General features: G+C 40.5%; 1 protein-coding gene across 1 annotated transcript in view; it reads left to right on the top strand.

The window, feature by feature from the left end:
• The first annotated feature begins 254 nt into the window (after positions 1–254).
• The window catches only part of LOC141803892 (ephrin type-A receptor 4-A-like), a 41,675-nt gene continuing 14,270 nt past the window's right edge, over positions 255–27,659 (top strand). Inside the window, exons 1-7 of the mRNA XM_074687954.1 lie at positions 255–507; positions 1,175–1,242; positions 4,877–5,074; positions 5,346–5,456; positions 5,846–6,200; positions 22,556–22,711; positions 23,384–23,911. Of these exons, the coding sequence (XP_074544055.1) occupies positions 351–507; positions 1,175–1,242; positions 4,877–5,074; positions 5,346–5,456; positions 5,846–6,200; positions 22,556–22,711; positions 23,384–23,911 (1,573 nt within the window). The 5' untranslated portion in view covers positions 255–350. The remainder of the gene's footprint in view (positions 508–1,174; positions 1,243–4,876; positions 5,075–5,345; positions 5,457–5,845; positions 6,201–22,555; positions 22,712–23,383; positions 23,912–27,659) is intronic.

The raw sequence follows: 27,659 nt of genomic DNA, 5'->3' as shown, positions 1-27,659 counted from the left end.
TTAGCCTGGTTGTTCAGGAAATTACTGGGATATAACTGATAAAGTAAGTTTAAAGAGAGGGGAATTTGCTTTTACTTATCAGAGATTTCTATCAAACAATCGAAACTTAAAGTCAACCTATAAGAAATAATTCTTCATTTCAGACTGGCTTCACTTTAGGGTAAAAACCGACCTTAAAGATGTAAAAGTGACGCTTATCTGGGCCACGGTGCTGTCTGTCATTTCGCTCACGCCGTTTGAAACACCATTAAGGGAAGCATCTGACTGTTAAGAGACCGCCCCAGTATCCACTGCTGCATCCAACTCGCTTTCACACTTGGGTTCATTCAACACACACTTTTCCCACAGGGATGGAGCCGCTTCAGCCAGCGCGCGGAGCAAACCAGGAGCACACGCGCTTTCACGCGGCACACATGGCTACGAATGCAAGGAGAATATTTTTTACCTTCGTCTGGATATTTTCGCTAGTTTCAAGTTCGAGGACGAGGATTTATCCACCAAACGAAGGTGAGTGTAAGGAGAGGAATGAGCCGAGCGGATCCGGGTTTCCGCTGTCTGTCCTGCGCTGCCGCGAGACTCCACCGCGTGCGCACCGTGCACGTCCTATAGTGATGAGCAGGACGAAAACATACAGCCTAAAAGTTACATTACGAGGGAAAAAACAAGCCTGTAAAAAAATTTTTTTATCCCTTCTCATAAAGTTTTAGCTGCACATTCTGTATTTTCTGTACTGTAACGAAAGTCTTTTGTGTCTGGGATATTTTCTCCTGATATGACTAATGTAACGCAAGCTGCTGCAACTTTCGATCCTTCAGATGTGATATTTATAAACGAATCATAATTTGGTGTAGGTGATTACACGTTTTCTTAATGCATCATAAGAGGTGATGAAACAACACCATAAATCAGAAGTGTTGACTCTTCATCAGATTTCGTGTAATTTAAATAAATTATATACAAAGCAAAGTCATATATTATCTTTACCATGTATTTGGTATTTGCCCAGGCTTAGTTTTGATATGTTTGCTATTTCTCTTATACTACTTTATGGTGCTTTTCACATATTTGTCACAGCAAGAGATCTTTTTTGTTTATTTATTATTAACTGAACCACTTTATGCTGTTTACCCTTAAATCACCTGCATATTTGTGTGTTTCTACATGTGCATTTCAGTGACACTGCTGGATACCAGGACAGTGCCAGGAGAGCTGAAATGGGCAGCCAGTCCTTCAGAGGGAGGGGTGAGTGGGAGCTCTTCTTCTTCCTCTACTCATTAATTTATTATTTTATCTCTGTCTCTCTCTCTTTTTTTTTTTTTTTTTTTTTACAGATACACTGTTTACAAAATGTTCTCTCTTTTCAAAAACACACTCCCTCTAGCTCTCACTTGCACAAACAAACACATACTTGAGCACACTTGGTCTGGAAACTGTAAAGAATCATCCCACAGATTTTGAAATGTGCTGTTGTTCAGCGAGCCTAAGTGCTAATATGAGCTCGCTGGTGTCGTGTTTGGCACAGCAGAAAGCATAAACCAGCTTGGTGGTGGGTGTCATTTTTTAGGGATTTTTACTACCAAGCAGTTGCCAGAATGTATCCTGGAAATATCTTTTTGATTTTACATCCTCTTATCTTTTAAATTTTTTGTTTGGTACATTATGATCTGCCATTTTGATGACTTTCCTCTTCCTCTCTCTGCCTAGTTTCCCCCAGTATTCAGCTCTTTGTATGTTTAAGAGTTATTGGTGAACTTGACTCGTATTTCTTCTGTCACCATGCTCTCTTTCTCTCACATGCTGCTTGATTGACGGGGTCCTGGTCTGCACACACTGAGCTTTTGATTACAGGCACCCCCCACCTTCTTGCATCCCATAGCTACTCACACACATACACACAAAACACCATCTCTGTATGGTTGGGGCAGAGCTTTTTTTTCTCTTGACAGCTGTGATTTCTGTCTGCTGAAAAAGACTCAAAAAAAGACAAGACAAAGAGGCATCATACCCCCTGACAGCTATTTTTTTACAGCTCCATTCCTCTGTATACACACACCCTGCAGAGACAGGCACATACTACATACAAACACACGCAAGTACACACAAAGACGCAACCATGTGCTCATGCGCTCACTCATGACTGCAAGATTTTTAATGTACATACTGTACAGCATAGGAAATGACAACTGTAGATAGGGATGGTACCTTTCACATTTGAAACGATAAGGTACTGATGCCCGGTACCTGGCAATTGGTACAGGTACTCAACGGTACCATTTTTCTGTACTTTTTTGTGTTCATGTGGTAAAAAAATATCAATTTGTTCAATAATAAAGCATATGTTTTTAAATTTAACATATTTACTTCTCAATATATATACGTGCAATGCTGTGTTCATTCCCAGTATAGAAAATCTCCTACTCTTCTACTCCCTCCCAGTCACAAGGATGCATTTAGATACCTAAACATGGTACCTTTTGATTTTACATGAATCAGTACCAATAAAAGTACCTAATTTGGTACCCATCCCTAGTTGTAGACTCAGAGGATGCACCTATGTTTGATTTTTGAAGCCAATACAGAAGTTGATATTGGAGAAAGATAATGTCTGTACTGTATTAGACCAGCCAGTGTTAAAAAATCTCACACAAATGAACAAAAAGACAGTTTTACTTCACACTTTTTGATTTACTCTCTCAAAATAGTGAAAAAAAAAGTTATAAAATAACAAAATATTTTTTTTCAATATCTCCACTGTCTTTCTCAACAGCTTCAATCATATCCCAAAGAATCAACACATCAGTATATTTTTGATAAGCCAACATCAGCCTAATAAGATCAGCCCTGATGACATATCGATTAAGCTCAATTAGACACACACTCCACACAGATCCCACCCCCCGAACACTCACAATTTCCCTGACTCTCATTCCCTCTTTCTCTCTGTGGACACGGTGCATTTAGCGTGTATACAGCTCTCACTACTGCAGATTATTATTCAGGGGCAATAAAAAGCCAATTTGGAGTTGGGAGGCTCAGCGGTCATTTGAAGGGTCACAGTACAAGGCAAACAGCCAGCTCTATTGAGATGGATGATGCAGTGAAGGCTGAGCCGGCTTCACTCGTATGGAAATGTGCCTGTTAACAAACCTTGGAGTCTCAACAAATCTGAACCACACTGTGAGGATATTGATGCAAAGATGAGTGTGAGCTTGTGTGGTGTCAAACAATAGCAGTTAATTAGAGAATGTGCTCCACCTGAAATGTATGTTGATTATTTCTAGCTATGAGGGTATAAATCTTCTCAGGCTGATATTGAAAAAGTAGTGCTCAGCAGTGAGTCTATTTGGGACTCACTCTTCATGTATTAAATCCTGTATCTGCGAGGGCTAAAGACTAGAGTTTCAATAGATTAACAGATTGAAAATAAGCTTTTAGATGTTTTAACCTGGCCGTAATCCTCAAGTCATACTCTGGTTCTTTATTTAGTTTAGTTAAAGTGTGCCCCCTACACAGAGGTCCTGGTCCTCCAAGTGTACGACCCTTTGAATATGCAATGCCAACTCCCACATACTTCTTACAATGTCAGTTTTTCATGATCTCCACCGTCTTATCCTCCAATAACTAGGGGTATGTACCTTTCACATTTAAAACCAAATGGTACCAAAGCCTGGTACCTGGCAATTGATACTGGTACTCAATGGTACCAATTTTTGGTACTTTTTTGTGTTCATGTGGTGAAAAATATCAATTTGTTTAATAACACAGTACTATTTTTTTCAATTTAACATATTTACTCTTCAATATATAAACTTGCAATGCTGTGTTCATGTCCAGGATGGACAATCTCCTACTCTTCCACTCCCTCACAGTCACAAGGATGCATTTAGGTACCTAAACATGGTACCTTTTGAGTTATGTGAATAGGTACCGTGTACTTTTGACAGAATTCAGTCGGTACCTACAAAATTACCTAATAGGGTACCCGTCCCTACTCATAACAGGTGTCAAAAGCTTTAAAATGACCATCAAAAAATAATTTATCCACATTTATTTTGTTTGCAGTTGAGTTTAATGTGCTGTTTCAAATTCTTCTGCATACCCCGCATTCTGGCACTTGTCAGAAAGTCTGAATCCAAAACTTTTGAGTCAGCAACCTTTGAAAAAAAAACAAACATTGCTTCCAATGCAGCATCTATGATAAGGACTTATAACCATCTATTTGTTTTATAACCCCTTGATGCCTGTTGTCGCAAATTTGCAGCGTACCCTGTCAGGTCTTGTTGCAGCTGAAATGACCTTTGTATCTCATTATTACCTACTGATTCATATTCTACACAAACCAAAGATCGGATCAGATTCACTGTGTGACAATATATTGGTCAGGGGATGAACTTCTCATGTCTATATATATATATATATGTATATATATATATATATATATATATATATATATATATATATATATATATATATATATATATATATATATATATATATATATATAATACAACTTAGTTATAACTTGTGAATACTATACTCAAATTTACAATGTCTACTTAACTGAACATCTGTAAGAATGCAAAAACACATTCATTCATTCATTTCATTCATTTTCCTTTATTTGTTTCACTGCACATTAATAAACATTTCATAAAAATGTAATGCACCTGAGTTAGCCAAAAGGCTAGTTTACATTGGCTGTCCCCCCTGCCAGAGCAGTAGAGGCTAGTACCTGGTAGGGAAGAAACAATATATTTTTACATTTGTTAATTAATCCAGACATTAAGGGGTTAATCATATCCAAGCATTTGTGGTGCATGTTTTGGTGGAGGGAGTTGTTTGGTTATGTTTTGGTTGTTTGTGTGTTCCTGCGCAGTGGGAGGAAGTGAGTATAATGGACGAGAAGAACATTCCCATCAGGACTTACCAGGTCTGCAACGTTTTGGAGCCCAATCAGAACAACTGGCTGAGGACAGACTGGATCCCTCGGTCCGGTGCCCAGAGGGTCTACGTTGAAGTCAAGTTCACCCTGAGAGACTGTAACAGTCTGCCCGGGGTCACCGGCACCTGCAAGGTACTAAAACAGCATGCCTCTGGTATCCTAGACTTCACGAAAGATTCAACATAAATACAAGAAGTCTGGACTTTATCTGCACATAAACTTCTAAGCTGATTGGTGAAAGGGCAGATTGATGCTAATGGAGCTTTATTATGGATTACAGCTGCTGGTTATTCAAGCACCAACCCTCCTTTTTGACTCATTATCATATTAAGAGAAAAGATGAGCACTGATGATGATAAATAGACGCCTCGGTCTGACTTTTTCTGTCCCTCTTGTCTTGAAGGAGACATTCAATCTGTACTACCACGAGTCAAACGAAGACAGGGAGAGCTACATCAAAGAGAGCAGCTTCATTAAAGTGGACACGGTGGCAGCAGACGAGAGCTTCACCCAGGTAACACCGAGCGACTGAGTCAGGATTTGACTTCTGTATCCTCCCTCCTCCGCTCTATCTTATTTGCTCTTATCTTCAAAATGAAAAGCCCTTTGGGATTAATGTGCTGTGATTTTTTTAATTTGTTTTTTACAAGCACTTTTATTTTGGATGTCCATTTTGCTGCTGCAGGATTCTTGCCAGGTTACATCTTTTTCTCTGTCGTTCCTTCAAATGCTTCTGATTTAAACTCCATGTACTTACCTTTGAAACCAATAAAAGTCAATCTGGATGAGAGCCAAATGCTGAAAATAAAGATCAATAGAAACGCCTACTTTAAAGAAATTAATTGACTAACTCATGCCTGACACAGTTTTCAACATTTTCATATTCCTCCGTTCCCTTTCCAGGTGGACGTTGGTGACCGCATCATGAAACTGAACACTGAAGTGCGGGATGTTAAGGTGGTCACTCGTAAAGGTTTCTACCTGGCCTTTCAGGATGTCGGCGCCTGCATTGCTTTGGTTTCTGTCAGAGTTTTCTACAAAACCTGCCCCCTTACTATCAGGAATCTGGCTACTTTTCCCGACACTGTCACTGGAGCGGACACGTCCTCTTTGGTGGAGGTCAGGGGGTCATGTGTCAACCAATCAGAAGAGCGAGAGGAGCCTAAAATGTACTGCGGTGCTGATGGAGAGTGGCTGGTTCCTATTGGTGGATGTTTCTGCAACCCAGGCTATCAGGAGAAAGGAGGCGCGTGTAGAGGTTGGTTGACGTTTATTTTTGTCTTGGTCCGAGTGGTTTTGCACGCCTCCTCACAAGCTCTCTTCTCCCCTTATGGTGCAGCCTCTGAGTCTTGTGATGCTATGAGTAACAACCATAGTACTCAAGTAAACAGGCTGTTCACTAATGAGGGAAAACAACAACAACAACAACAACAGAGATGTTTGATTTGTTATGTGATTTTTTTATATTTTCTTAAAGGAATTTGTTTAGAATTAGTGCAGTCTTGAAGAGGATACTCTCATGGGACTGAAAACAAGTTATTGGCAGAGTTTAAACAGAGAAATGCTGCACAACATCAAAGAAACATCTGTTTGGATTTTTATCTGCATTTTAAAGAACTACAGTGAGTTTTAGGAGACATTTCTTCCCTGTGGTTTGGAGACGGGTTCGCTTTGTGAGACAATCACACTATGTGTTTTGATTTCCACTTTTACACCGACCACTGTCTTGGGGCGCTAGGTGGGCTTTGTGATTGAAGCAGGCGCCCCGTGTACGGACGCCACGGCCCTCATTGAAGCAGTTGTCAGTTGGTACCCAGCTCCCTGCCTCCCACATTTCTGTCTTTTTTGCTTGAATGTTTGACAAATAAATTCAAACAAAGAAGGAATAGATCAATACCACTCTTGAAACTGCCTTGGATTGGCAATGGTGGAAGGACTTAGCTTGGTCCTGTTCAAAGAGATCACCTACCAGCTCCTGTGGCATTTAGGTGTCAGGTTTTCAACCATAGATTTAAGTATATTACTGCACTGAATAGGAAATTATTGGGAACACAATTGGGTGACACAAATTTTGTATTGTCGTTCTAAATGAGTATAAGTTGCTGTAAATGTTGTTTTTTGGCAATGGATGGGTATTTCAAGTCAAAATACAATTTGATTGTCACTAAGGATAATCTACAATAAATACCAAGCCCACACAGCCTGAGGGATAGTGAATAAAAAAATAAATATGATTTTCTTTTAACGATGACTAGGAGTATATTTTGAGATGAATATCTTTAGATATTTATACCAGATGCGTGCAGATAGGCCTTTCTGTCTCCCTTTGCTGGGTCCAGCCTCCTGACAGCGGCTCTGATAGGAGAAGCAGAAACAACAGTGACTCACACAACACTTCATCATGTGTGCTGTAGATGCAGACTCTAAAATCAAACACTTTGTGGGACACTCATCTAATTAACGCTCCACTTGTTTGGCTGTGGTTAAGCGTCTACCTCAAGCTTTATGTCGGTGTTTCTGTGAATCAGCAGAGTCGTATGCATTTTCATATTTCAGAATCATGTAGGCTGTGGTCTCTGCAATTTTCACCCATTCTTCAGGAGTTTGCCCTAAAGGTTTCTTTTGTGATTAGATCCTGTTTTATTCCTTTGATTATGTAACAATGATAAGTGAGCAGCTCTCAGGTTTATTACGACCACCCTCTGGTGGGAGCGCCACATTATAATCAAGGGGCCAGTGAAAACAGTTTAAAATGTTTTGAGAATGAGAAAATAGAAGGAAGTTGAATAGTTGAAAATATAATTTTTAACCACTGAAAGTTAAAATCATGACCCATCCCTACTTCAGTCTGATTGAGGCCCCGTTTACACAACGTTTCATCACTGTGAAAAAAATCTGTTTACTCGGAAACACCGAGGGACTGAAAGTGCTGTAGTAAGCATGCCAGGCCTGTAGTTGGCGCTTTAACTGTCTTGTCTAGAAGCGGCTTTTGGGAGATCTCCACCGAAGTAGAGTTGTGCTGATCATCTGGTGTACTGGTGAATACTAAGTGCAGAAGTGGAGCAAAAGAAGCACATTTTGTATAAAGACAGTCAGCAGATTCAGCAGATTCAGCAGCACAAGCACAACACGGTAGTTCGTGACGATCGTAACAACGGCACTGTTGTCCTGTTGTATGCGCTCACGTGAAGCAGAGTGACGTCAGCGTTTCCACTGAAAACGCCAGCTTACTGTTTACACGGCAACAGAGGTTGTGTCCAGAATCGTTCACTCCTCCCCTGCTCACTACTCATTATACAGTGGACTATATAGTCCACTACATCAGCTAAATTAAACCAACATTTTGGACACGACTCACTCACTCACCAGCCGCTGACAGTGACGTCATTACACTAGCGCTGCTCACGGACAGCTGGGGATTTACAGTTGTTATTTTTCTCAAACACTGCAAACCGGCATTGATTTCAGTTATAACTAATATTATACTTAGCGTGTTTTACGCAACAGCCAAATATAATAGAAAAAATTATTACACATTATTTATAAGATTCATAAAGCATATATTTTCACAGAAACTTATGCTGTGTTTGAAAATTACAAGGTCCAGTGATTCAGCGGCTTATGTTCCTGTTGTTTGTTTCTCCACTTGAAGTTGTGAGATGCATTGGTCCGAAAGTTAACAGAGAGATAAGTGTCATTCTCTGACAGTTTTTAATGTTTTGTCATGTTATTAGTAATCACTAATTATGTAATCAGCCATTCCTTCTGATAGAATATCAGAATAGAATAAATATTTCTAGCATAGTAAGCATCACTAATACACTACTTTTCAAAATGCATTATGGGATACACTGAGTGGACTATATAGTGAATGACCATGCTCACTCAAATTTTGGACAAAATTACAAAATGGCGTATTCACTATAAAGTGAATACGGAGTGATTTCGGACACAGCCGGTTTGCGTTTTGGGTCAGCTAAAACACCGTTTCCATGTAAGCACAAGGCTGAAACGCAACAAAACTTTTGTGTTTCAGCCTAAAACTGTGGCTAGTTCTTCACCTACATGCTAGGCTATGCTAACTGTTTTCATTAGGGCTGAACGATTATGGAAAATAATTTAATTGCGGATTTTTGGCACCAACATTGCAATTGTGATTTTGGCAGACTATTTTTTGGGGGGGCATGGGGCGTTTATCTTCTGCATTATTCACTAAACGCAAGCTATCAACCATTCTACCATTTGACTAACATGGCAAAAGGAAACTGTCAACATATAAAAAAATCCTTTCCTGAATGTTATGATGAAATGAGATGAACTGGTGCATGAATTGTAACAAATAACATATCTTTATTTAACTATTACAATCATAGTAGAATATTGAGTGAATGATTTAACTTCAAGCCTTGTAGATTTTTATTGACTCTTGATGGTTTTACAAGAAAGAATAAGTTAATGTTACTCTATTCCTTCCAGGTCTGTATGCATTAAGCTTTTTTTTTTTTTTTTTTTTTTTTTAATTGCAGCCTTTGCGATTTGAAAATTGTGTTCTGTTAAATTGCGACGTTGGTTTCAATTCGATTAATTGTTCAGCCCTAGTTTTCATGCTTTAAACTAAAAACAGTAACAATCTACATATGTAATCCTCATTTATTCCTTTATTATAGTGTTTTTTTTATGTTTGTGTTAATAACAAAGACCATGACTGCTTTGTCAGCATCTCCAGAGATAACAGACGATAATCACTGTGTTACTCAGTCTGAATACCACAGTGTGTCATATTTTGCGTATTATGCATTATTCCTCATCCGATCTGTGTATCTTGATAAATTAAGAATGTGTGTCGTGTTTTAAATTCTACACTAAGCATAACTGAGGTCTTAGTGTGAGGTGTGCTGACACAAAAAAACAGCCATCTGGATAAAAAAGAATATTTTCTATCACTTACAAATGTGGTCTGAACTTTAGGGTAACAAATATTCAAGCTGTTCACACCTCACACCAACATGCATGTGGCGCCGATGACGTGTAATGTTAGAAAGTGACTGTTGCGATGGGGAGGACTTCTAAATCTGCGCGTCTGTGTGAGAAAGTGGGGTGAACGGGGGACAACAGACTCGGTGGAGACACTTTTACTACACGGCTTCACTCCCCCTATTCAGCGCGATACACAACAGACACACAACATGTTCGTTAGCACACATGCACACACACTCGCGCAGATGGACCAATAGAGAAAAAGGAGAGCTGCTCACTGATCTGCTCCCTCAGTTTTATTTATGAAGCCTGTCCCAGCAGGCTAATTGTATAACAAACAGACCCATAACTCAAAGAGAGAAAAAGAAATGCTGAGAAAGACGGATAGATGATCATAAAGTCAGGATGCAGTTGGTGCCAGTTGGCGAGGAAGAGGGATATAAACTTGACTTTTTCTTCTTTTCGAGGAGAAGCCAAATTCTCCGTGTGACAAACGTTCTCTAAACTATTCACCCCGTTTGGTTCGTTTGTTCTCTGTGAAAAGTAGGAGGAGGTTGGCGGGGTGGTCCCTGAGGCCTGAAAGATGTTCCTCCTCAGCGAGATTTAAGAGGGACCCTTGACTCTGTTGAACCTCCAGCAGATGTGAAGTGCCATCTATCTATCCACTGCTCACTTCTGCGTCTCCCCTGCTCTCGCTGTCTGTCAGTGTTGTTGGCCGGGTTCAGCTGCCTCGGTGGAGATCCATCAAAGTCTGGATGAATACAGAATGCAGCTCAGTAAGAAAAAAACTCTGACCCTGCAGTATTGGATAGAGACCTCAATGCTTCTCCTCTTCTAAGTTTGAGATTCACAGAGAAAGAGGACGGGTGGGGGGGGCAGATAGATGTGAGAGTAGATTTAGATCATCTGTCTCTCCTGCCGTCGCTGATGTCAAAAGGTTTCTGGATCTTCCAGACTCTCCGTCAGTATAACTTGCTCAGTCAGACTCAAGAGGATTGACAGAGCTGAGTGAATGTATTGGAGACAGAGACACCAGGGATTACTGCTGGGTTCTTACAGAATAATGCAGAAAAGACAAAAACTGGTATCTACATTTTGTACACCAAATAGCTGGAAGGGACAGCTCAAAAGTTTGGGATGTAATATTTTACTTCTTCACTTTAAGTAAAATTGGAAAGTCGGTGGTTGAAAAAAATTATAGTTCCAAAAGATGTTTTTAGTGTTGTCAAATCTAGGGTATTTTGTCATAGTTATCTAGCGATGAAGGACTGGCAACTGAATGGACAAGCCAGCCAGTCCTCCACAAAAACTCAGTTTTCCTTGGCTGTATTTTGACTGTGTGTTGTGATTGTCACCAACATTTAAGTCCTACTTTAATGTTATACTCCCTTTCAGCAGACTGTCTGCTACAATTTGGTGTTAGTTGCAGGTTTGTACGATAATTTGTTTCCTGACAGTGTTGAAAATTATGATGACCCAGGACATATTTCATATTCTGGATCTTAGTATCCAGAATATTTACAGGATCTGGATCGTACTTTTACATCCGTCAGAAATTATGGTGACCTTGTCTTGTATGGTTTTGCAAAGCAATCTGACCATTTATCATGGAGTTATATAAACATATGGTGAAAACAGCCCTATCTCACAATGATAAAGAATCCTTTAAAAAAGTCCTGGATCCAGACAGTGATTCAGATCACCTCCAAAATTTAATCACTTCTTCCTTATTTCATCTTGAACATTTCCTGAAAATTTCATGAAGATCCATTTATTACTTTTTCAGTTAAATTCAGCTAAAAGCAAACAATATTACACTAAGTTACATGCAAAAAAAAAAGTGACTTTGTTGTTGAGAGTAAAAATGACCACCAGCAAACAAAGATTTCTTCATACGTCTCTTGAAAGAAACATTAAATTTTGTTTACAGAAATGTTAGTCCGTGTTTTGGTAGCCGATCATATTTGGTACAACTGATTATTAAGTCCTGCTTTGGACTTGACAGTTCAGTGTGGCTTGAAGGAAGTGTAATGAAATATTGACTGGTATTGATAGTAGGGATGCACCAACAATCTGTATCAATATTGGTATCGGCCAATGTTGGTCTTTTTATAACAAATTGGCATCAGCCTATGTGTAAAAGTCATTAGTTGCCGTCCATTTTCAGAGCATCTTCAACAATCTTTTAAGTCCCAAATAATATTGTTTTTTATAACTATGTAAACATCAAAACTACCTAAGAAGAGTGGACCCTCTTTCTTATGTCTCTCTTCCTTTTTTTTGATCCAAAAAACAGACACAAAGTTTTTTTTGATCGTGTTTATCTCAGGTGCTCCATCTTTTCATGCTCTCCATGGTCGTCTTCTCTCACGATGGTGCAGCTCTTTCTCTCTGAACTACCTCGACAGATTGTTTTTTTTTTTTGTTTTACTGATACATAATTTTTTACACATCAGTTATTGGCCATAACAGCAATATTAATATCTGATATGATTGAGATGATAGTTTTGTGATAGATCCAAGCTTTGGCTAAACAGCCTGTGAGTGACTTACTGTTTCCTCCCTGTATCCAACAACTGCGCTTAGCTAAGCCAACGATGTCCTGGCTTCATGTTTAACAGAAAGATATGACATTTGAAGAATGGTGGCAGCCTGAAAATCACATGGCTCAAGCTAATTAAAAGAAAAATAGCACGAAAAGAAAGATAAGATGATGAAATGATGAAGATCACATCACCTGACTCAGAGTGGAGTCAAACTGTTGTGATTTCCAAGCTTTGTGTGGGCTTATTTTCTTTTTCTTGTAACAATAAGAATCTCTCTGCCAGAATGCCTCTGCAACTTTTTTAAAAACTTTTTTAACTCCTCTTTTAAATTTCACACTTGTATATTTGAAGTGGATCTCAGTTTTCCATCAATAAGTGCAAAGCTGTAACAGGAGCACACACCATCTATCAAAGTCATTTATTTTTAACACTTCACTTTAAAGCAAACAGGAGCAATCTTTAAGAGTCCCTGCGCTTCTGTTTAAATATTTCCTCTGTCAGCTGAACTCTTTAGCTTTTCAAATAGATTTGATCTTTCCTCAAACTCCTCCTGAATTGAACTTAAACAAGAGTAGACTTTGCTAAAGTGGGAAATGTGAAAAGTTCATTTTCAGTCTCGACACAGAGTAATAAGGATGGAGAGGATGAGAGGAGCAGCCCTGAAGAGGAAGAAGGGATTAGAAGTTGAATGGGGCGAGAGGGGGATTGAAAGCAGGACACTGACAGCAGAAGGCATCAATGCAGAGCTGCCCCTCCCCCGCTGGGGGTCCATCATCGGGTGCAAAGGGGAGACACAAGAGAGAGGGAACTCCCCCTCTTTTATAAAACCTCTGGTTAAGACCGAGGTCATGACTGAGCCCGATGAAGACGTCAAAAAGTCTGACTGACAGCTACACAACGCGCGCACATACACACACGCACAAGGAGAGTTTAGCAGCAGAGTGCAGGGTCATGACCGAGGTAGATGAAGACGTCAAAAGTTTGACAGCTGCGATACGTCTGGGAGGATCGGAAACGAGGGAGGAGAGACAAGAGACAGAAAAGAGGAGAAACAACAGAGAGAATTTGAAATGAAAACGGACAGAGAGGCGGAATAAAAGAGGAGCCTCCTGCTTTTTGTTTCACTCTCCGCTTCTCTGCACCGGCCCCCCTCTTCTCCTGCCGTCTGATTCTGCTCAGTGCTGCACGCTGCCTGGGAGGGTTGGAATGTTGCTCTGTGTGCATGTGCATGTGTGTGTGCATCTGTGCGTGTGTGTGTGTTCCCTGCGTCCAGAGAGATTTCATGCTTGTGCTTCTTTCCAACGCACCTGCAGTGTCTCGTCGACAGCAGAAAGCATTTGGACGAAGAGTGATGAAAAAAGGGAGAAAAGCTGAAAGAGAGATGACAGAAAGCAGTGAGCGGATGATAGAAAGAGAGCCTAATCGCTGTATTCAGCCCCTCTAATTATTGCATCGCGTTTCTGGACTCTGGACATGTTGGATTGCTGATTTATAATGTGTGTGTGTGTGTTTGTGTGTGGTGTGTATGTGTGTGTACTGTATCTCTGATTTTCTGCCTAACAAAGCCCTCCCTCCCATGTACTCACAGTTTGGAGGGCTGCCCAGGAAAGGAATGCCTGCAGAAGTGTGTGTTGGGGCAAACAGAGGGAAGAGTGTGTGTGTAAGTGTGTTTTAATGTGTGTATGCGTATGTGCACGTATGGCAGGTGACAAAGCAACGCAAAGGAATGGCACTGCCTGAAGCGAGCCAATCCCAGGTGGGGGAAATGGTTTGCATTCCTCCATCACAATCAAATTGCATGTGTATGTGTGTGTGTGTGTGTGTGTGTGTGTGTGTGTGTGTGTGCTATTGTCTCCCTCTCCCAGGTTGTTCCTAACGTAGAGGAGGAGGTTTGCCAGCTCCACCAGTCTGTCTGTAGCTCTCTGGCATCAGAACAGCTCTGTCTTGCTCTTATTATCCCTCCTTTCTCCTCTCCAGCTCCTCTCCCTGATCCTGGTCAAAATCAGGGAGGTGGTGGAGGTGGTAGGGGTGGTGGAGGTGGTGGGGGTCTGCTACTGCTGCCACTAGTGGCAGGGGGTGATCAGAGTGTGATGGGGAGGAGGGTTATTGTTGTTAAGGCCCCTTTCAGATGCTAATGTTAGCGCTGTTGGCTTTAAGCACTCACACACACACACACACACACACACATAAATCCACGCACGTTCCTCGTTCGAGCCACCAGTTTTTGTGAGGATTTAAATTTAGACAAACTTAAAGCTGCGGCTTCCTTTGAGCACATTCCTAAGGTTTTAAATGGAAAAGGAAGAGAGAGGCTGGTGCTGAAGTTGTAGCAAGTTGAGGTGTCCTGAGACCATTTTCCCACCATGTTTCTTGTGCATTGGATGTTAAACCTAACCCTCCTAGTAGTGGTGCCATTAAAACTAATACAAATGAATTCCAAGTAAAGGTAAAACACTGTCAGGTTTCATTTTCTAGCTGTGATTTAAACACCACAGTGCCAGTTAGTGATAGATACTAAATTAGCTTCTTTTACAGGCACCAACTGAATTCTGTCTGTAGCACCCAGTACTGTTTAACTTAAAATCAAACAGTACCATGTTTTGGTACGTGAACACATCCTTGTGACTCTGAGGTAATAAAAGGGTAGGTGATTTTCTATGCTGATCATGAACACAGCATTACAAGGTTATATATTGAGAAATAAATATATTAAACTGAAATTATTTGAGATTTTATTATTACACTACAAAAAATGAAATCTTATCTAGTGTTTGCCTTATTTTAAGTAGAAACTGTCTTATTACACTCAATATGAGTCACATTCACCTTATCAGTCCAGAAAAAAATCTTGTTTCAACTTATTCAAAGACAAAAATTAGGTCAGAATGTCTTGCAACAAGTAAAAAAAAATCTGCCAATGGAAGAGAAATTTGCAGCAAAACTTGCTTGAAACTAGAATAATGTCTTAATGAAAGTAGCTTATTCTTGGTCCATTGGCAGATTTTTTTTTGACTTGTTACAAGCAATTCAGACCTCGTTTATGTCTTTTAACAACTTAAAACAAGACATTTTTCTTTACTAGTCGGGTGAATGTGGCTCATATTAAGTCTAAAAAGAAGTTTTCTACTGAAAAATAAGACAAAATCACTAGATTAAATTTCAGCTTTTTGCAGTGTAAACCAAGGGGCTGCAACTGGTTAGTAAGAATGAAGCCTATGTGGAAGTGCTACAAGTTGCTGTTCATTGAGAATCTGCTTGAGGCTGGCTGCAGAAAGACCAAAACTCACCTACACACCCAGCCATAAAAACAGACTTTTAGGATTGTTTGATTGTCCAATCAGAGGCACAGCTTGGGTCACGTGACTGCTGGGCGCTGTAGGTGTTAGAAATGAAACTTACGGCTGGCGTCATATTAAATGTAGATGCATCCATGGATTGGCTTCATTTCATGGTTTTAGGAACAGGTGTGGGTGACGTCGTGGAGGTTACGTCCATGTTTTATACAGTCTATGGTATAAATGAATTTATATTAATACTACAAGAACAAACACTCTAAAGTACCAAAAATTGGTGCCGTTGAGTACCAATACCTATTGCCAGGTACCGGGCATTGGTAACATATTGTTTCAAATGTGAAAGGTACCAATCCTTAGTGTCAGTTTACCAAACTCTTGGTTTTGGGCGCTAAACTTATAATTCAGACTTTTTGATACTTGTTATGATATTAATCTATTAACAGTGTTGGCTCCTGATAGAATACTGCGAGTGGTTACACTGATACCTACACTAGTCATGGTGGTAAGTCAGCTCTGTATGCCAGGCCTCCTCTGTTGGGAGATGAGTTTGATATTTTGGGGGTTGGGCTCCACTTCCTGTAAAGACTTACAGTAGAGAGAAGATAAGACTCCAATCTTATCTCGAGCATCTCTGTGGGTTTTAATTAACAGGGCATGACCCTTGTGATTAATAGTGTCCCGCCTCCTCGTGTGACAGTCTATCAATCCGTCCATCCATTTGTCAATCTGCCCCTCCCTCCCCTCCATCCATCACACAGACAGGTGTCAGACTGGAGCGGTCAGGGGTACTTCCTCCATCTACACCCCTCTGCTGGGAAGGAACAAGGGATGATGACAGATAACATGGGGGGTCAAGGAGAGCACACACACATACACACACACAAACACAAACACACACACACACACACACACACACACACACACACACACACGCACGCATACAGTGCACTGACAAAGCTCTTAGTTGGATTTGCAGGGTGCTGCATTTGCATTTTAGGTAGCAGAAGAATGCATATGCAAATGCCGACAATGCTGATAGTAATCAAAGGGCACCTTCCCCTCCGGCTTCTTTTTCTCCTCCTCCCTCCCTCGCTCTTTTTCTCTCTTCACCTCTGTATCCATCACTTTTTCTGAGTCTTTTTTTTCTCACTGTGTCTGCAGGGCAGCCTTCGTCATCCTTTCAATGTTATCGTTCTCTCTTATTCTTTATATCAGACTAACCAGCCAGGTTTACAAGCAGTGCATACTGTTTTCAACATGCTAACAGATGCTAAAACATGCTAATAGAGCTGATCCTATCAGTGTGCTTGTGTCCTCATCTGCAAGTTTACCGGTGGATCTCAGGCTGAGCACCACGCTCGGCGGCGTAGGGTTAATGTCGGGTTAATGACACCCTCATGAGCTCTTATTCCATGTCAGTATCCCTCACCCCCCCAGCGCTAAAAAAGACACAAAAGGCTACAGACAACAGAGAGAATAGAGACATGAGAGGGCGCTGAAGGAAGTTTATGGCTCTTTTCTTTCTCTTCCTCCTTCATTTTGTCCTCTGTGTTGGAGACAAGGCAAGAGGATTGGGTGGGAAGGAGACAAAGGCAGTGCGCTCACCCCCTCTGGCACAGTCTTGTGGAGGCCTGTAATCAAGCCTTAGCGGGTCATAGACTTCGCTCTGTGTTCCTCTGGCTGGTTCCCTCCTTTTCCCATGCATGTACAGACCTTCACTGATGATTACTAACATAAAAACTGTGAGTGATCATCCTGTATTTTATCCTGCATCAGCTCACACAGTAATATGAGTCATTCAGCAGATGAAAACCACACTTATCAGCTGTATATAAATTCACAGGTTTCACGCCTTATCGGCTGTAAGTGTGTCCATGAATTTACAGCGTCTGACAGGATGGTTTTCCACTGCGTGTTTGTGTGCGGTCTCATTTGAATTGGTGTCGATATCGCGCCATAAACTCTCCTCACCAGCCTCAAAAGCTTTTCCAAGGTTTGACACTCAAAGAGAGGGATGTACAGAGATACAGCAGGACTTATCAGACACAAAAGCCAAGATGAGTAGAGGTCGAGGAGGAAGTGCGCAAGGAGGTTGTGAAGGGGAAAAAAAGGATGTGAAAGGGAGGGCAGATGAGTGTGTGAAAGAGCAGATCTACGGAGGCTCACACACACACACACACACACACACAGATGGAGCAGGATGGTCGGTGTGAGGAGATTACAGAGGAGACTTCCTCCCTCTCATCAACTGATGAGAGTGTCATAAAGCACTCTGACACACACACACACACAAAAAGGCACATACACACATCATTCCCACATTCCTATCCACTCCCACCGGGATGTCTTCATCTCCCTTGGAAATCTTTGCGAGCGGAGAAGCGGGAATGATGGTGGAATGGAGGAAGGGGAATGAATGGGCCGTGATGATGAAAAAGAAGGTGTTGGAAAAGTGGTTGCAGCAGGAACAAACGAAGGATTCCCCTCTGAAATTCAAGAGAGAAAAAACATCTCCAAGCAGCCCTGCTCTGCCATCTCTGGTGCTTCACTAGTGGATGTCAAGCAGTATAATTATGCTCTCATTTATTGTATTGTTCCTCTGTCAATGCATGGTATACAGAGAGAAGATTTCTCTCCCTCCCTCAGCCGCTTTCTTTCTCTGTCTCTCCTCTTTCATATATTTAAATGTCAATTATATTTGTGTGGGCTGTAGCACTGAGGAGTTTTGATGTATTCAGTTCTACTGTTTCTGATTTGTGCCTGTGTTTGTGTGTGCGCGCGTGTGTGTGTGTGTGAGAAAGAGAAAAAGAGAGTGAGTGGGAGCTGATCAGTAAGTGTTCTTTTTGGTGTTTTTCTTTCTTTGTTCATCAAAATCAAAGATAAAAGAAGTCATAGGGCCCCTCCTCTTCACGCTATATCCATTTCTCCCCTCGGATTTTTCTTTACGGTTGTTTATCTGCGGATCGAAACGCAGCCTGTGTGTTGATTGACTCGTCTTCTACCATGTCTAAGCTGTCAGTGTGACAGAACAAAGACTTAATCAAAGGGTCAGAGGTCATCTGAGTTTAATACAAGCCTACCAACGCAAACGTCAAGCAGGACTTAGAGTGCTTTTAACTCATTACACTGCAAAAAACTGAAATCGTATCAAGTGTTTTTGTCTCATTTTTAATTGAAAATGTCTTTTAGACTCAATATGAGCCACATTCACCTGACCAGTCCAGAAAAATGTCTTGTTTCAAGTTATTTAAAGACAAAAATGTGCTTTGAATTACTTGTAACAAGAGAAAAGTATTAAGACATTATTCTAGTTTTAAGCAATTTTTCTAGCAAATTTTTCTTGTCCCATTTGCAGATTATTTTGATTTAATGTTTGAAGTAATTTATACCTCATAATTATTTCTAAATAACTTAAACCAATATATTTCTCTGTACTGATAAGTTGACTGTGGCTCATATCAAGTATAGTACAAGACAATAGACAATTTTTACTCAAAATTATACAAAAACACTCAAAAAGGTTTCAGTTTTTGCAGTGTACTACCAGCTTTGTGACTAATCACCCTGCTGTTTGAAATACTGAATTCTGATTGGTCAAAGCCCTTTGAGAGCGGTCTGAAAAACTTCACAGGCGTCTTATCAATCAACCTGAGGAGAAGAACTTCCCACAATACAAACAATAAGATTGTTTTATGTCTTGTTTTGAGTAAAAATATTTTATTAGGCTTGATATGACCCATGTTCACCTGACATGTCCAGAAAAATGTTTCAAGACAAATTTTATGGCTGAATTGCTTGTAAAGAGTAACAGAAACAATTGCCAGTGGGTTTAGAAAAATTCCGTTGTATTTTAGTTTAGACAACTTTATTTATCCCAATGGCAATTCTGATTTTGTAGTCCACCTAGGCTACACATATATCTACAAACAGCAAAAAGAGTCAACAATGAACAGAATATAAAAATATGATAAAATAAATTTATAAAATAAAAGTCAGAAAATGACAGAGAACACATCAATACAGCAGCCTTCAACAGACTCTTCCTGTAGCCTGGGTTGCACAGATTACATTACACATCCACAATTAGTGGCAGGTCAAGGAGAACATGGAGATACCCAACAGTGCATTAAAGATCCCATACAGTTACAACAGCGAAAAACAAAAAGTACCAATACGTCAGTCTAACAGACTGCTATCAAGGTGAAGCAGCCTGATGGCAGAAGAAATGGAAGGCTATGAGTACCTGTTTGTTCTCCTACTGGGGGGTGATAAAGCAGCGGCCTGAGGGCATAAAGGTAAACTCTGAATGCAGGATGTGGTTATGTTGGTAAATAACTCCTTTTGCCTTTCTGACCACTTGTCTCTTTCATAAAGAACAAAGATCTGTCTGCTGGACTCCTATTATTTTGTAGCAGATTTTAACAATGCTGTACAGGCTGTTTCTGGCTTTGACAGACAGACCATCAAACCAATAAATAAAAGAAAATGTCAAAAGACTTTCAATAAAGGACCTGTAGAAATTACTCAGATTTTTGTTACATTAAAAGACTTCAGCTTCCTCTATAAGTGGATTCTTAATTGACATCAACAAGCAATGCTCTCAGTGTTATTGCTGAACTTCAGTTGAGAGTCAAACACAGTACCTAAATACTTATAAGATTCAACAATCTCCATATCACCACATTTACTTGTTTATTTTATTGTATCAAGAAATCAGTATTTTTTTAATCTTGTTTTAATTTTAGCTAATGTTTTTATTCAACCATAAATGTAAACATGTAATTATATCATAACATTCAAGTAGGCTAGTGTTAGGACTATAAAATGAATAAAAGTGTTCAATTTACCATGACATTTTTCTCAAACATTGTTTCTGTCATTTTTTAGGAGCTCTTTTCATGCTGATTTTTTTCCCTAACGTTCATTTTTCTGAGAAGTTTAGCTTTTTGATTTTTAAAATGAGCAGATGTGACATCATGATTGACAGCCCTGTTGATGAATGCAGCTCCTGCAGCGTTCTGTTCACGATTAGCAGAGTGGAGGAAGAATGGTGAGAGAAAATGAAACAATCACAAACACAAGGGCAACATGTCAGTGTCCATTGAGGCTGTTTTCTGGCTTCACATCTCACAGTGGGGGCTGCACAATGGTGCAGTTTGATTCCTCGGCTGGACAGTTGCCTGTCTGTGTGGAGTGAATGTGTGTGTTCTCTCCAGGTACTTCAGCTTCCTCCCACAGTCCAGAAACATGCTACATGTTAGGTGAATTTGTTACTCTAAATTTTCCATAGATGTGAGTGGGTGTGTGAATGGTTGTTTTTCTGTACGTGTTAGACCTGTCCAGAATGTACCACGCTTTTTACCCAATGGTGGCTGGGATTGGCTCCAGCTCCAGCAAAAAAGTCAGTGAATGGATTAAAGAATGGCTGAAATGAAGACATGTTCAACAAATAAGATTGATAATGCAGCTCACTTTGTGGATTTGTAAAAAAGAAACAAACGCAAAATCTGAAAACAATGAAAGGTAGAGTCTGAAGGAATTTCCTGAAAAAATAAGAAGTCAACTCTTACAGGAATAATCCTGCTCAATTGTCACTTCTGTGCCTTTATACGTATGTGTCAGTGTCTGTGTCTGCCTTGAACCCTCTCCTCAGCCTGTGTGTTGATGTTTTGGTTGTTTCAGAATGTTTTTGAAATGTTTCTGGTAACATCAACCAATCAGAGCAAGCCCAGTCCACAGGTGACTTTGTGTGTTGATTAGCAAGTGGATGAAGCTACAATAGTGGACGTATGAAGTTTTTTACTCAGCAAAGCTTAGCTCCTTTTTCACTTGCTTTTGGGCACTTGAAGAGCAGCTCGGGACAAAGAGCAGTGCGAATTAGCTTTCTGCTACACTGCAAAAAACTGAAATCTTATCAAGTGTTTTTGTCTGTTTATAAGTAAAAATTGTCTTATTATACTCGATATGAGCCACTTTCAACTTATCAATCCAGAAAAATGTCTTGTTTCAAGTTATCAGAGTACAAAAATGAGGTTTTAATCGCTTGCAACCAGTAAAAAAATCTGCCAATGGAACAAGAAAAAATTGCTTGAAAATTTCCTTGAGACTAGAACAATGTCTTAATACAAGTCACTTTTTTCTTGTTCCATTGGCAGACTTTTTTTCTTGTTACGAGCAATTCAGACCTCATTTTTGTCCTTAAATAACTTTAAGCAAGACATTTTTCTGGATTGGTCATGTGAATTTGGCTCATATTGAGTCTAAAAAGGAATTTTCTACTGAAAATAAGACAAAAACACTTGATACAATTTCAGTTTTTGCAGTGGAGCCAAGTATGTGTCAAATACCCGTGATTAGCTTGTGCTAACATGCCAAGTCAGGTGAACGGCTGAACCTTGAGTCTCTCCCATGTAGAAATGTGATGCTAGAGGTGGTTGTTGGGCTAGTGAGTGTGTTCACATTGTCATAGTCGGAGGCTGTGGGTGTGCGCTGCTGCTGGCACTGAGCCAAGGAGGAGGAGCCCAGTTTGAATGTTGTGTTTACTTACAAGTAATAAAAATTCCTGCAGACTCTACCTTTAACATCTAGACTACCATTAATGCCAACCTTGAGTGGTGAAAAACAAAATTAGTACAGACGTGCAAAAAAGAAAAATGCACTTCCTCAAATATTTACTCCAGGTGTGACATGATAAGTAAGTTGATGTCACTCCATTAAGGATGTGTTTCTTTGACTGGTGTTGTCTGATGTAGTGATAAAGCAGAGTGTTAATGTCTCGTCTTTCTTGTCTGCAGCCTGCTCTGCTGGGTTTTACAAAGCCAAGTCTTCAGACGTGGGGTGCTCAAAGTGTCCCCCGCACAGCCACTCACTCAGAGACGGAGCGACTGTCTGTGACTGCCACTCTGGATTCTACCGCGCTGACAGTGACCCTCCCTCCATGGCCTGTACACGTAAGAGCTCACACACACACAGAAATACACACACATATATAAGTAGGACAATAGATAAGCGAAAAGACAGACAAAATGCGAGTGCATCGCCTGCAAATAAAAGCAAGAAGAGCGTTCATTGTTTCCCAAACCTCTCTATCTCTACCAAACAGAGGGAGACACAAACTTGTCTGAATGCCACCCCTGTTTCATGATCCCATTACTTATGACTAAGCCACCATCTACATCCTGTCTGCCAGAGATAACTAAAGACATTGAGAAGTGAATAAATGTGCTTTCTCTTTTTCCCTCTCCCTGAGTCTCCGAGTAGGTCCTGTGTGGCAGACTTGGAGACCTCGGTCTGTGTGTCATAAACTTAATTATGCCTATATACAGCACATGGTTTCTTTGGCCTGGGAAAAATGAAAACATACACATAACCACACACACACACACACACACTCTGTCAGACACACACACACAAAAAAGAAATACCACAGAAGAAAACATCCAACCCTTCAAAAACTTCTCTGAACAGTATGGTTTGCAGTCTGATGCCAGATGTCTGCATTTCAAGCGGTGCCAGCATCTCACACAAACCTCCCCATACACCCCGTATACTTCCACTTCCCATATGCGCACTTTCCTGGTAAGTTTCCTTCAAGCTCAAGTTTCTCCTCTTTTCTTCCTCAGAGCCCCCATCAGCCCCTCAGCAGCTCATCTCTGTGGTGAACGAGACGTCGGTGGTCCTGGAGTGGGCCCCCCCTCGTCGGCTGGGGGGACGCAGTGACACCAGCTACAGTCTGGAGTGTCTCATCTGTCAAACAGGAAGCCACAGCCAGAGCGGCGGTAGAGCGCTCCCCAGGAATCGCAGCATCTTGCAGCCTGAAGCTCAGCACGGAGGCCTCGGGATGCAGTCAGACCAGGGGATTGTGGGGTCTGAAGTGCAGGCAGGGAGAGGGGTCTTCCAGGGCAGGCCAGAACATGAAGAGTACCCCCAACCCAGCTCGGGCTCCATCTCTCAGCTCTGCCTCCCGTGTGGCTCCGACGTGCTTTTCTCCCCCAGCCAGACAGGCCTGAAGAGCACCAAGGTGGTGGTGAGTGAGCTCCGGGCCCACACCCACTACACCTTCATCGTTCACGCTCGCAACGGGGTCTCCCAGGCCAGCGGTGCAGGGGCAGCCCAGAGTGTGTCCGTCACCGTAACCACCAACCAAGCAGGTGAGAAGAAGCGTTGAGTGTGGTAAATGAATTAGTAGGAGTGTTGCAGCAACACAAAAAGTGTTTCTGAATGTTGTCCGTAAGTGGGTCAGCACAAAGCAAACTGCTGTTCACTGCATGTGCGCCCCCGGGAGGCAAGGCCCCATGGGTAATGCTCTGTTGTGTGTGGAGGCATGATATGAGCAAGCTCTTTAAAAAGCTGCACACTTGCACGCAAACGTTAGTATCTGTCTTGAACACTGAAGGCAGCATTGGATAGCAGCTGCTGGTGATGTATTTATGCGCTGATAATAAGGAGAGAAGTGATTTTTTTTTAATTTACTTTTTTCCAAAACACTTTCCAAACATATTTCCAGTCCATCTGTAGAAATTTTGTTTGAAGGTTTGTTTCTGGAAGGAGGCCAATAAAATGTTGTCACCTGCAGCTCTTATTGTGAAAAAAGAGAATATTTTTGACAACATTTGACTATTAGCTTTGAGTCCATGTTACATTTATACATATTTGCCATTCATTTACATTTAGTTACCTTCGCTGAGGAGGTTATGTTTTTGAGAGAGTTTGTCTGAGTTTGTCTTTGGCTGATGTTACCACACTTACTCTTCCCAGAAATGTTCTCAAACAACTCACAGGCAGAGGAGAGGGTTTGAGGCAAACACAGACACTGACACATACGTATAGGGGCCCAGAAGTGACGATTAAGCAGGATTATGTAAAAGTTGACATTTTATTACCTCCACCAAGAAGGTTAAGTTTTTGGGAGAGTTTGTCTGTTTCTTTTGTTTGTCTGTGAACAACATGATAAAAAAAGTAACAAACAGATCTTGATTAAATTTTCAGGAAATGTTGAAAATGGGATAAGGAAGAACTGATTAAATTTTTGAGGTGATGATGATCACCGTCTGGATCCAGGACTTTTTAAAGGATTCTTTATCATTGTGAGATATGGCTGTTTTCACCATATGTGTATATAACTCAATGATAAATGGTCTGATTGCTTTGAAAAACAATCCAAGACAAGGTCACCATAACTTCTGACAGATGTAAAAGGACGATCCAGATCCTGGCAAAATTCTGGATACTAAGATCCAGAATATGAAATTAGTACTGGGTCAACACTAGCCACGTACACATGGACCCAAATATTCCACTTGCATTTGGTTTATTTGCTCAAACGGAAATAATTTAACCTTTGTACACACCTCATTCCAAAAGGACATTTAATCAGTTTCACAGGGGTTGAATATTCCTTTCCCCAAACTGATTGAGGAATCATGTATCCACTCAAACGGAAAGTTGTCAGGGTGCGTTCTTTCAGCGCATGCTCAGATATGACGTAAGACATAACTAGAGACGTTCCTCACTTTGTTTACATTTGTTTAAGTGTGTCCCATTGACTTCTCTGTTCGATTATAGCGGCGCATGTAGACCAGAGATTGGAATATTCCTTTCCATGTATACTATTGTTTTCGGGGAAGTCATTCAGAAAGGTTCTATTCGGATAAACTAAAAACTCCTCATGTTACCGTGGCTACTGTCAGGTTACAAGTTACCCTACAAACCTGTAACTAAGACCAAATTTTAGCAGACAGTCTACTGAAAGGGAGTATAACATTAAAGTAGGACTAAAGTGTTGGTGACAATCACAATATGCTTTGCGGAAGCCTGCACTCTCCGAGTGCATTTCTAGTTTGAAATGCAAACACAGTCAATAAGCATTACGTCTTGTAACATATAAAGATGACCATGATGCTTGTTTTGTCCCATGAACAGAGGCCGTGGTCCTGGGGGCATTTTGCAGCTCTTTACCACATGCCATTTCTTCCTCTTCCCCCAGTTTCCCACCATATCCATCCCTCCTAATTAAGGCATAAAAACCACCAATATATCAATAATAAATACAAAAGCAATGACGCATTTGCAGTGCTTTGCAACAGAGTCAATTCGAAGTAAACATATTGACCAGTATTGATACCAAAAGAGCAACAGACTCTTTTCTCGCTGTTTTCAAATAAAAACTCTTGCTCTTACTATCACTGTCAAAGTTGCCATAGTTATTACTCCGTCCTCCTACACCTAACAACAGCTGATTTAATTATAGAGCTGTTCTTAAGAGGATGTCAGAAAGCATGCTGGGAAATGTAAATCACTGACTTAAATACAAACAGACAGAGCAGGCTGTGGGGAAAGAAGTCAATTACAACTCTACACGGCAGAGTTGTTGACATGAAACAGCATTAGTAAATCTAATGGCCGGGTTTTACTCATGTCAGCTCTGGACCTCTGAAGTGTTTGAAAAATCACCCAGATTTTTACAGCGTGTTTCATTTTAGTCGTGAAGGTGTCAGCTGGTGTGCGGCGCTCCTCACACATGCTCTCCATTAGAGGTTTTTTTTTTTTGTCAGTCCTCTTTTTTTTCACCCTGTAACGTCTCAACTGTCGATGCTTTAAAGCCTGTACGGTGGCATTTAAAGAACGGCATACCTGTTTAGCTCCAAGAGCCCTGGGGAAATAACTTCGCTCTTGTGTGCACAGCATGAAGGCTGTCTGGGAAGTGTCAGGTCCAACCTGCACCACCATATGGCCCCGTATCATATGAACAGCCATTATGGAGGACAAACGCCATAAAGGGATGAGAAAAGGAGGGATGTGTGAGGAAGAGTGAGAAGGGTGAGGTGTGTCTTTATGGAGCAGAAAGGAAGGAGATTTAGGTCAGGTCTCAGGTGCACTGGGTCACTGAGATTGTTGACAAACAGGCACCGTAAATACCTTTAGACTTTATGTGGGGCTTAGGAGCAAGCTAATGACTATAGATGTTTTAATAGGATTTACAGAATTTAACTCTACTAGCTTTTAAGTGTTTTCACTTTGGAAAGTCATGATTACTCATTTAACTAGCTAAAATTCTTGATCTTCCTTTATAAAAAACAAAACTTGGTTAGTTCTCCATCGCAATGTTATGGTGTGAAAATGATAATTTATTGAGTTTCTCTGTCATTGTCCATATAAACAACACAATACAACAAGCGTGTAATACGCAGACTGAACCATTTTGATGCAGCAATTTTGGTTTAACCAGACCAAAAATGATGAACAGTTTGGTTCAAAAACAAAGGTAATTTAGATCCAAGGTCCCCAATCAAACAGGAAAACGGGAGTGTGTTACACACACAGCATGCATTAGCTGTAGAAAGTTGAAAAATCGGTTTCAGTGCAGTGACCATTTCTGTGTGTGGTGTGTCTATTTATTTATTTATTAAATTGTATATATTTTATATCCATTTTGTTATTTTAACAGTGAATTTGCTGTTGTTTTGGTTAATAACATGTTTGTGTTTTATTGTAAATGTTTCACTTGTCTGTTTTTTTTTTCATTCATGTACATGTTTTTACCACAACTAAACACATCATTTTGTAATTTCTCAATGTTCTGTTCGCTTTAGTGTAAACAAAAAAAATAAGCTAAGTTAAGCAAAGCACATATAAACCAAGCATAGGCAAACCAGATTAAACCAAGATGGATATAGCTAAATGAGGCTAAGCTAAAGCCAACAAGGCTAAGCTAAGATACACCAAACCAAATCAATTCAAATTCAAGGCAAAGTTCATCTTTGCTAAAGTAAAAAATCCAAACCAAACTACACTTCAGTTTAGAAAACTCAGCCAGACTTTATCTTTATCAAAGCTTAGCTTAACCAAGCTAGCAGGCTAGAAAAAGCTACACTGAGCTACACTGGAAACTTAATTATG

The sequence above is a fragment of the Halichoeres trimaculatus genome, unplaced genomic scaffold, assembly GCF_033239565.1.
Source record: "Halichoeres trimaculatus isolate MK-OKI-2021-1 unplaced genomic scaffold, fHalTri1.1 fHalTri1_scaffold_15, whole genome shotgun sequence".
NCBI lineage: Eukaryota > Metazoa > Chordata > Actinopteri > Labriformes > Labridae > Halichoeres > Halichoeres trimaculatus.
This window is presented reverse-complemented; position numbering and strand designations above follow the sequence as displayed.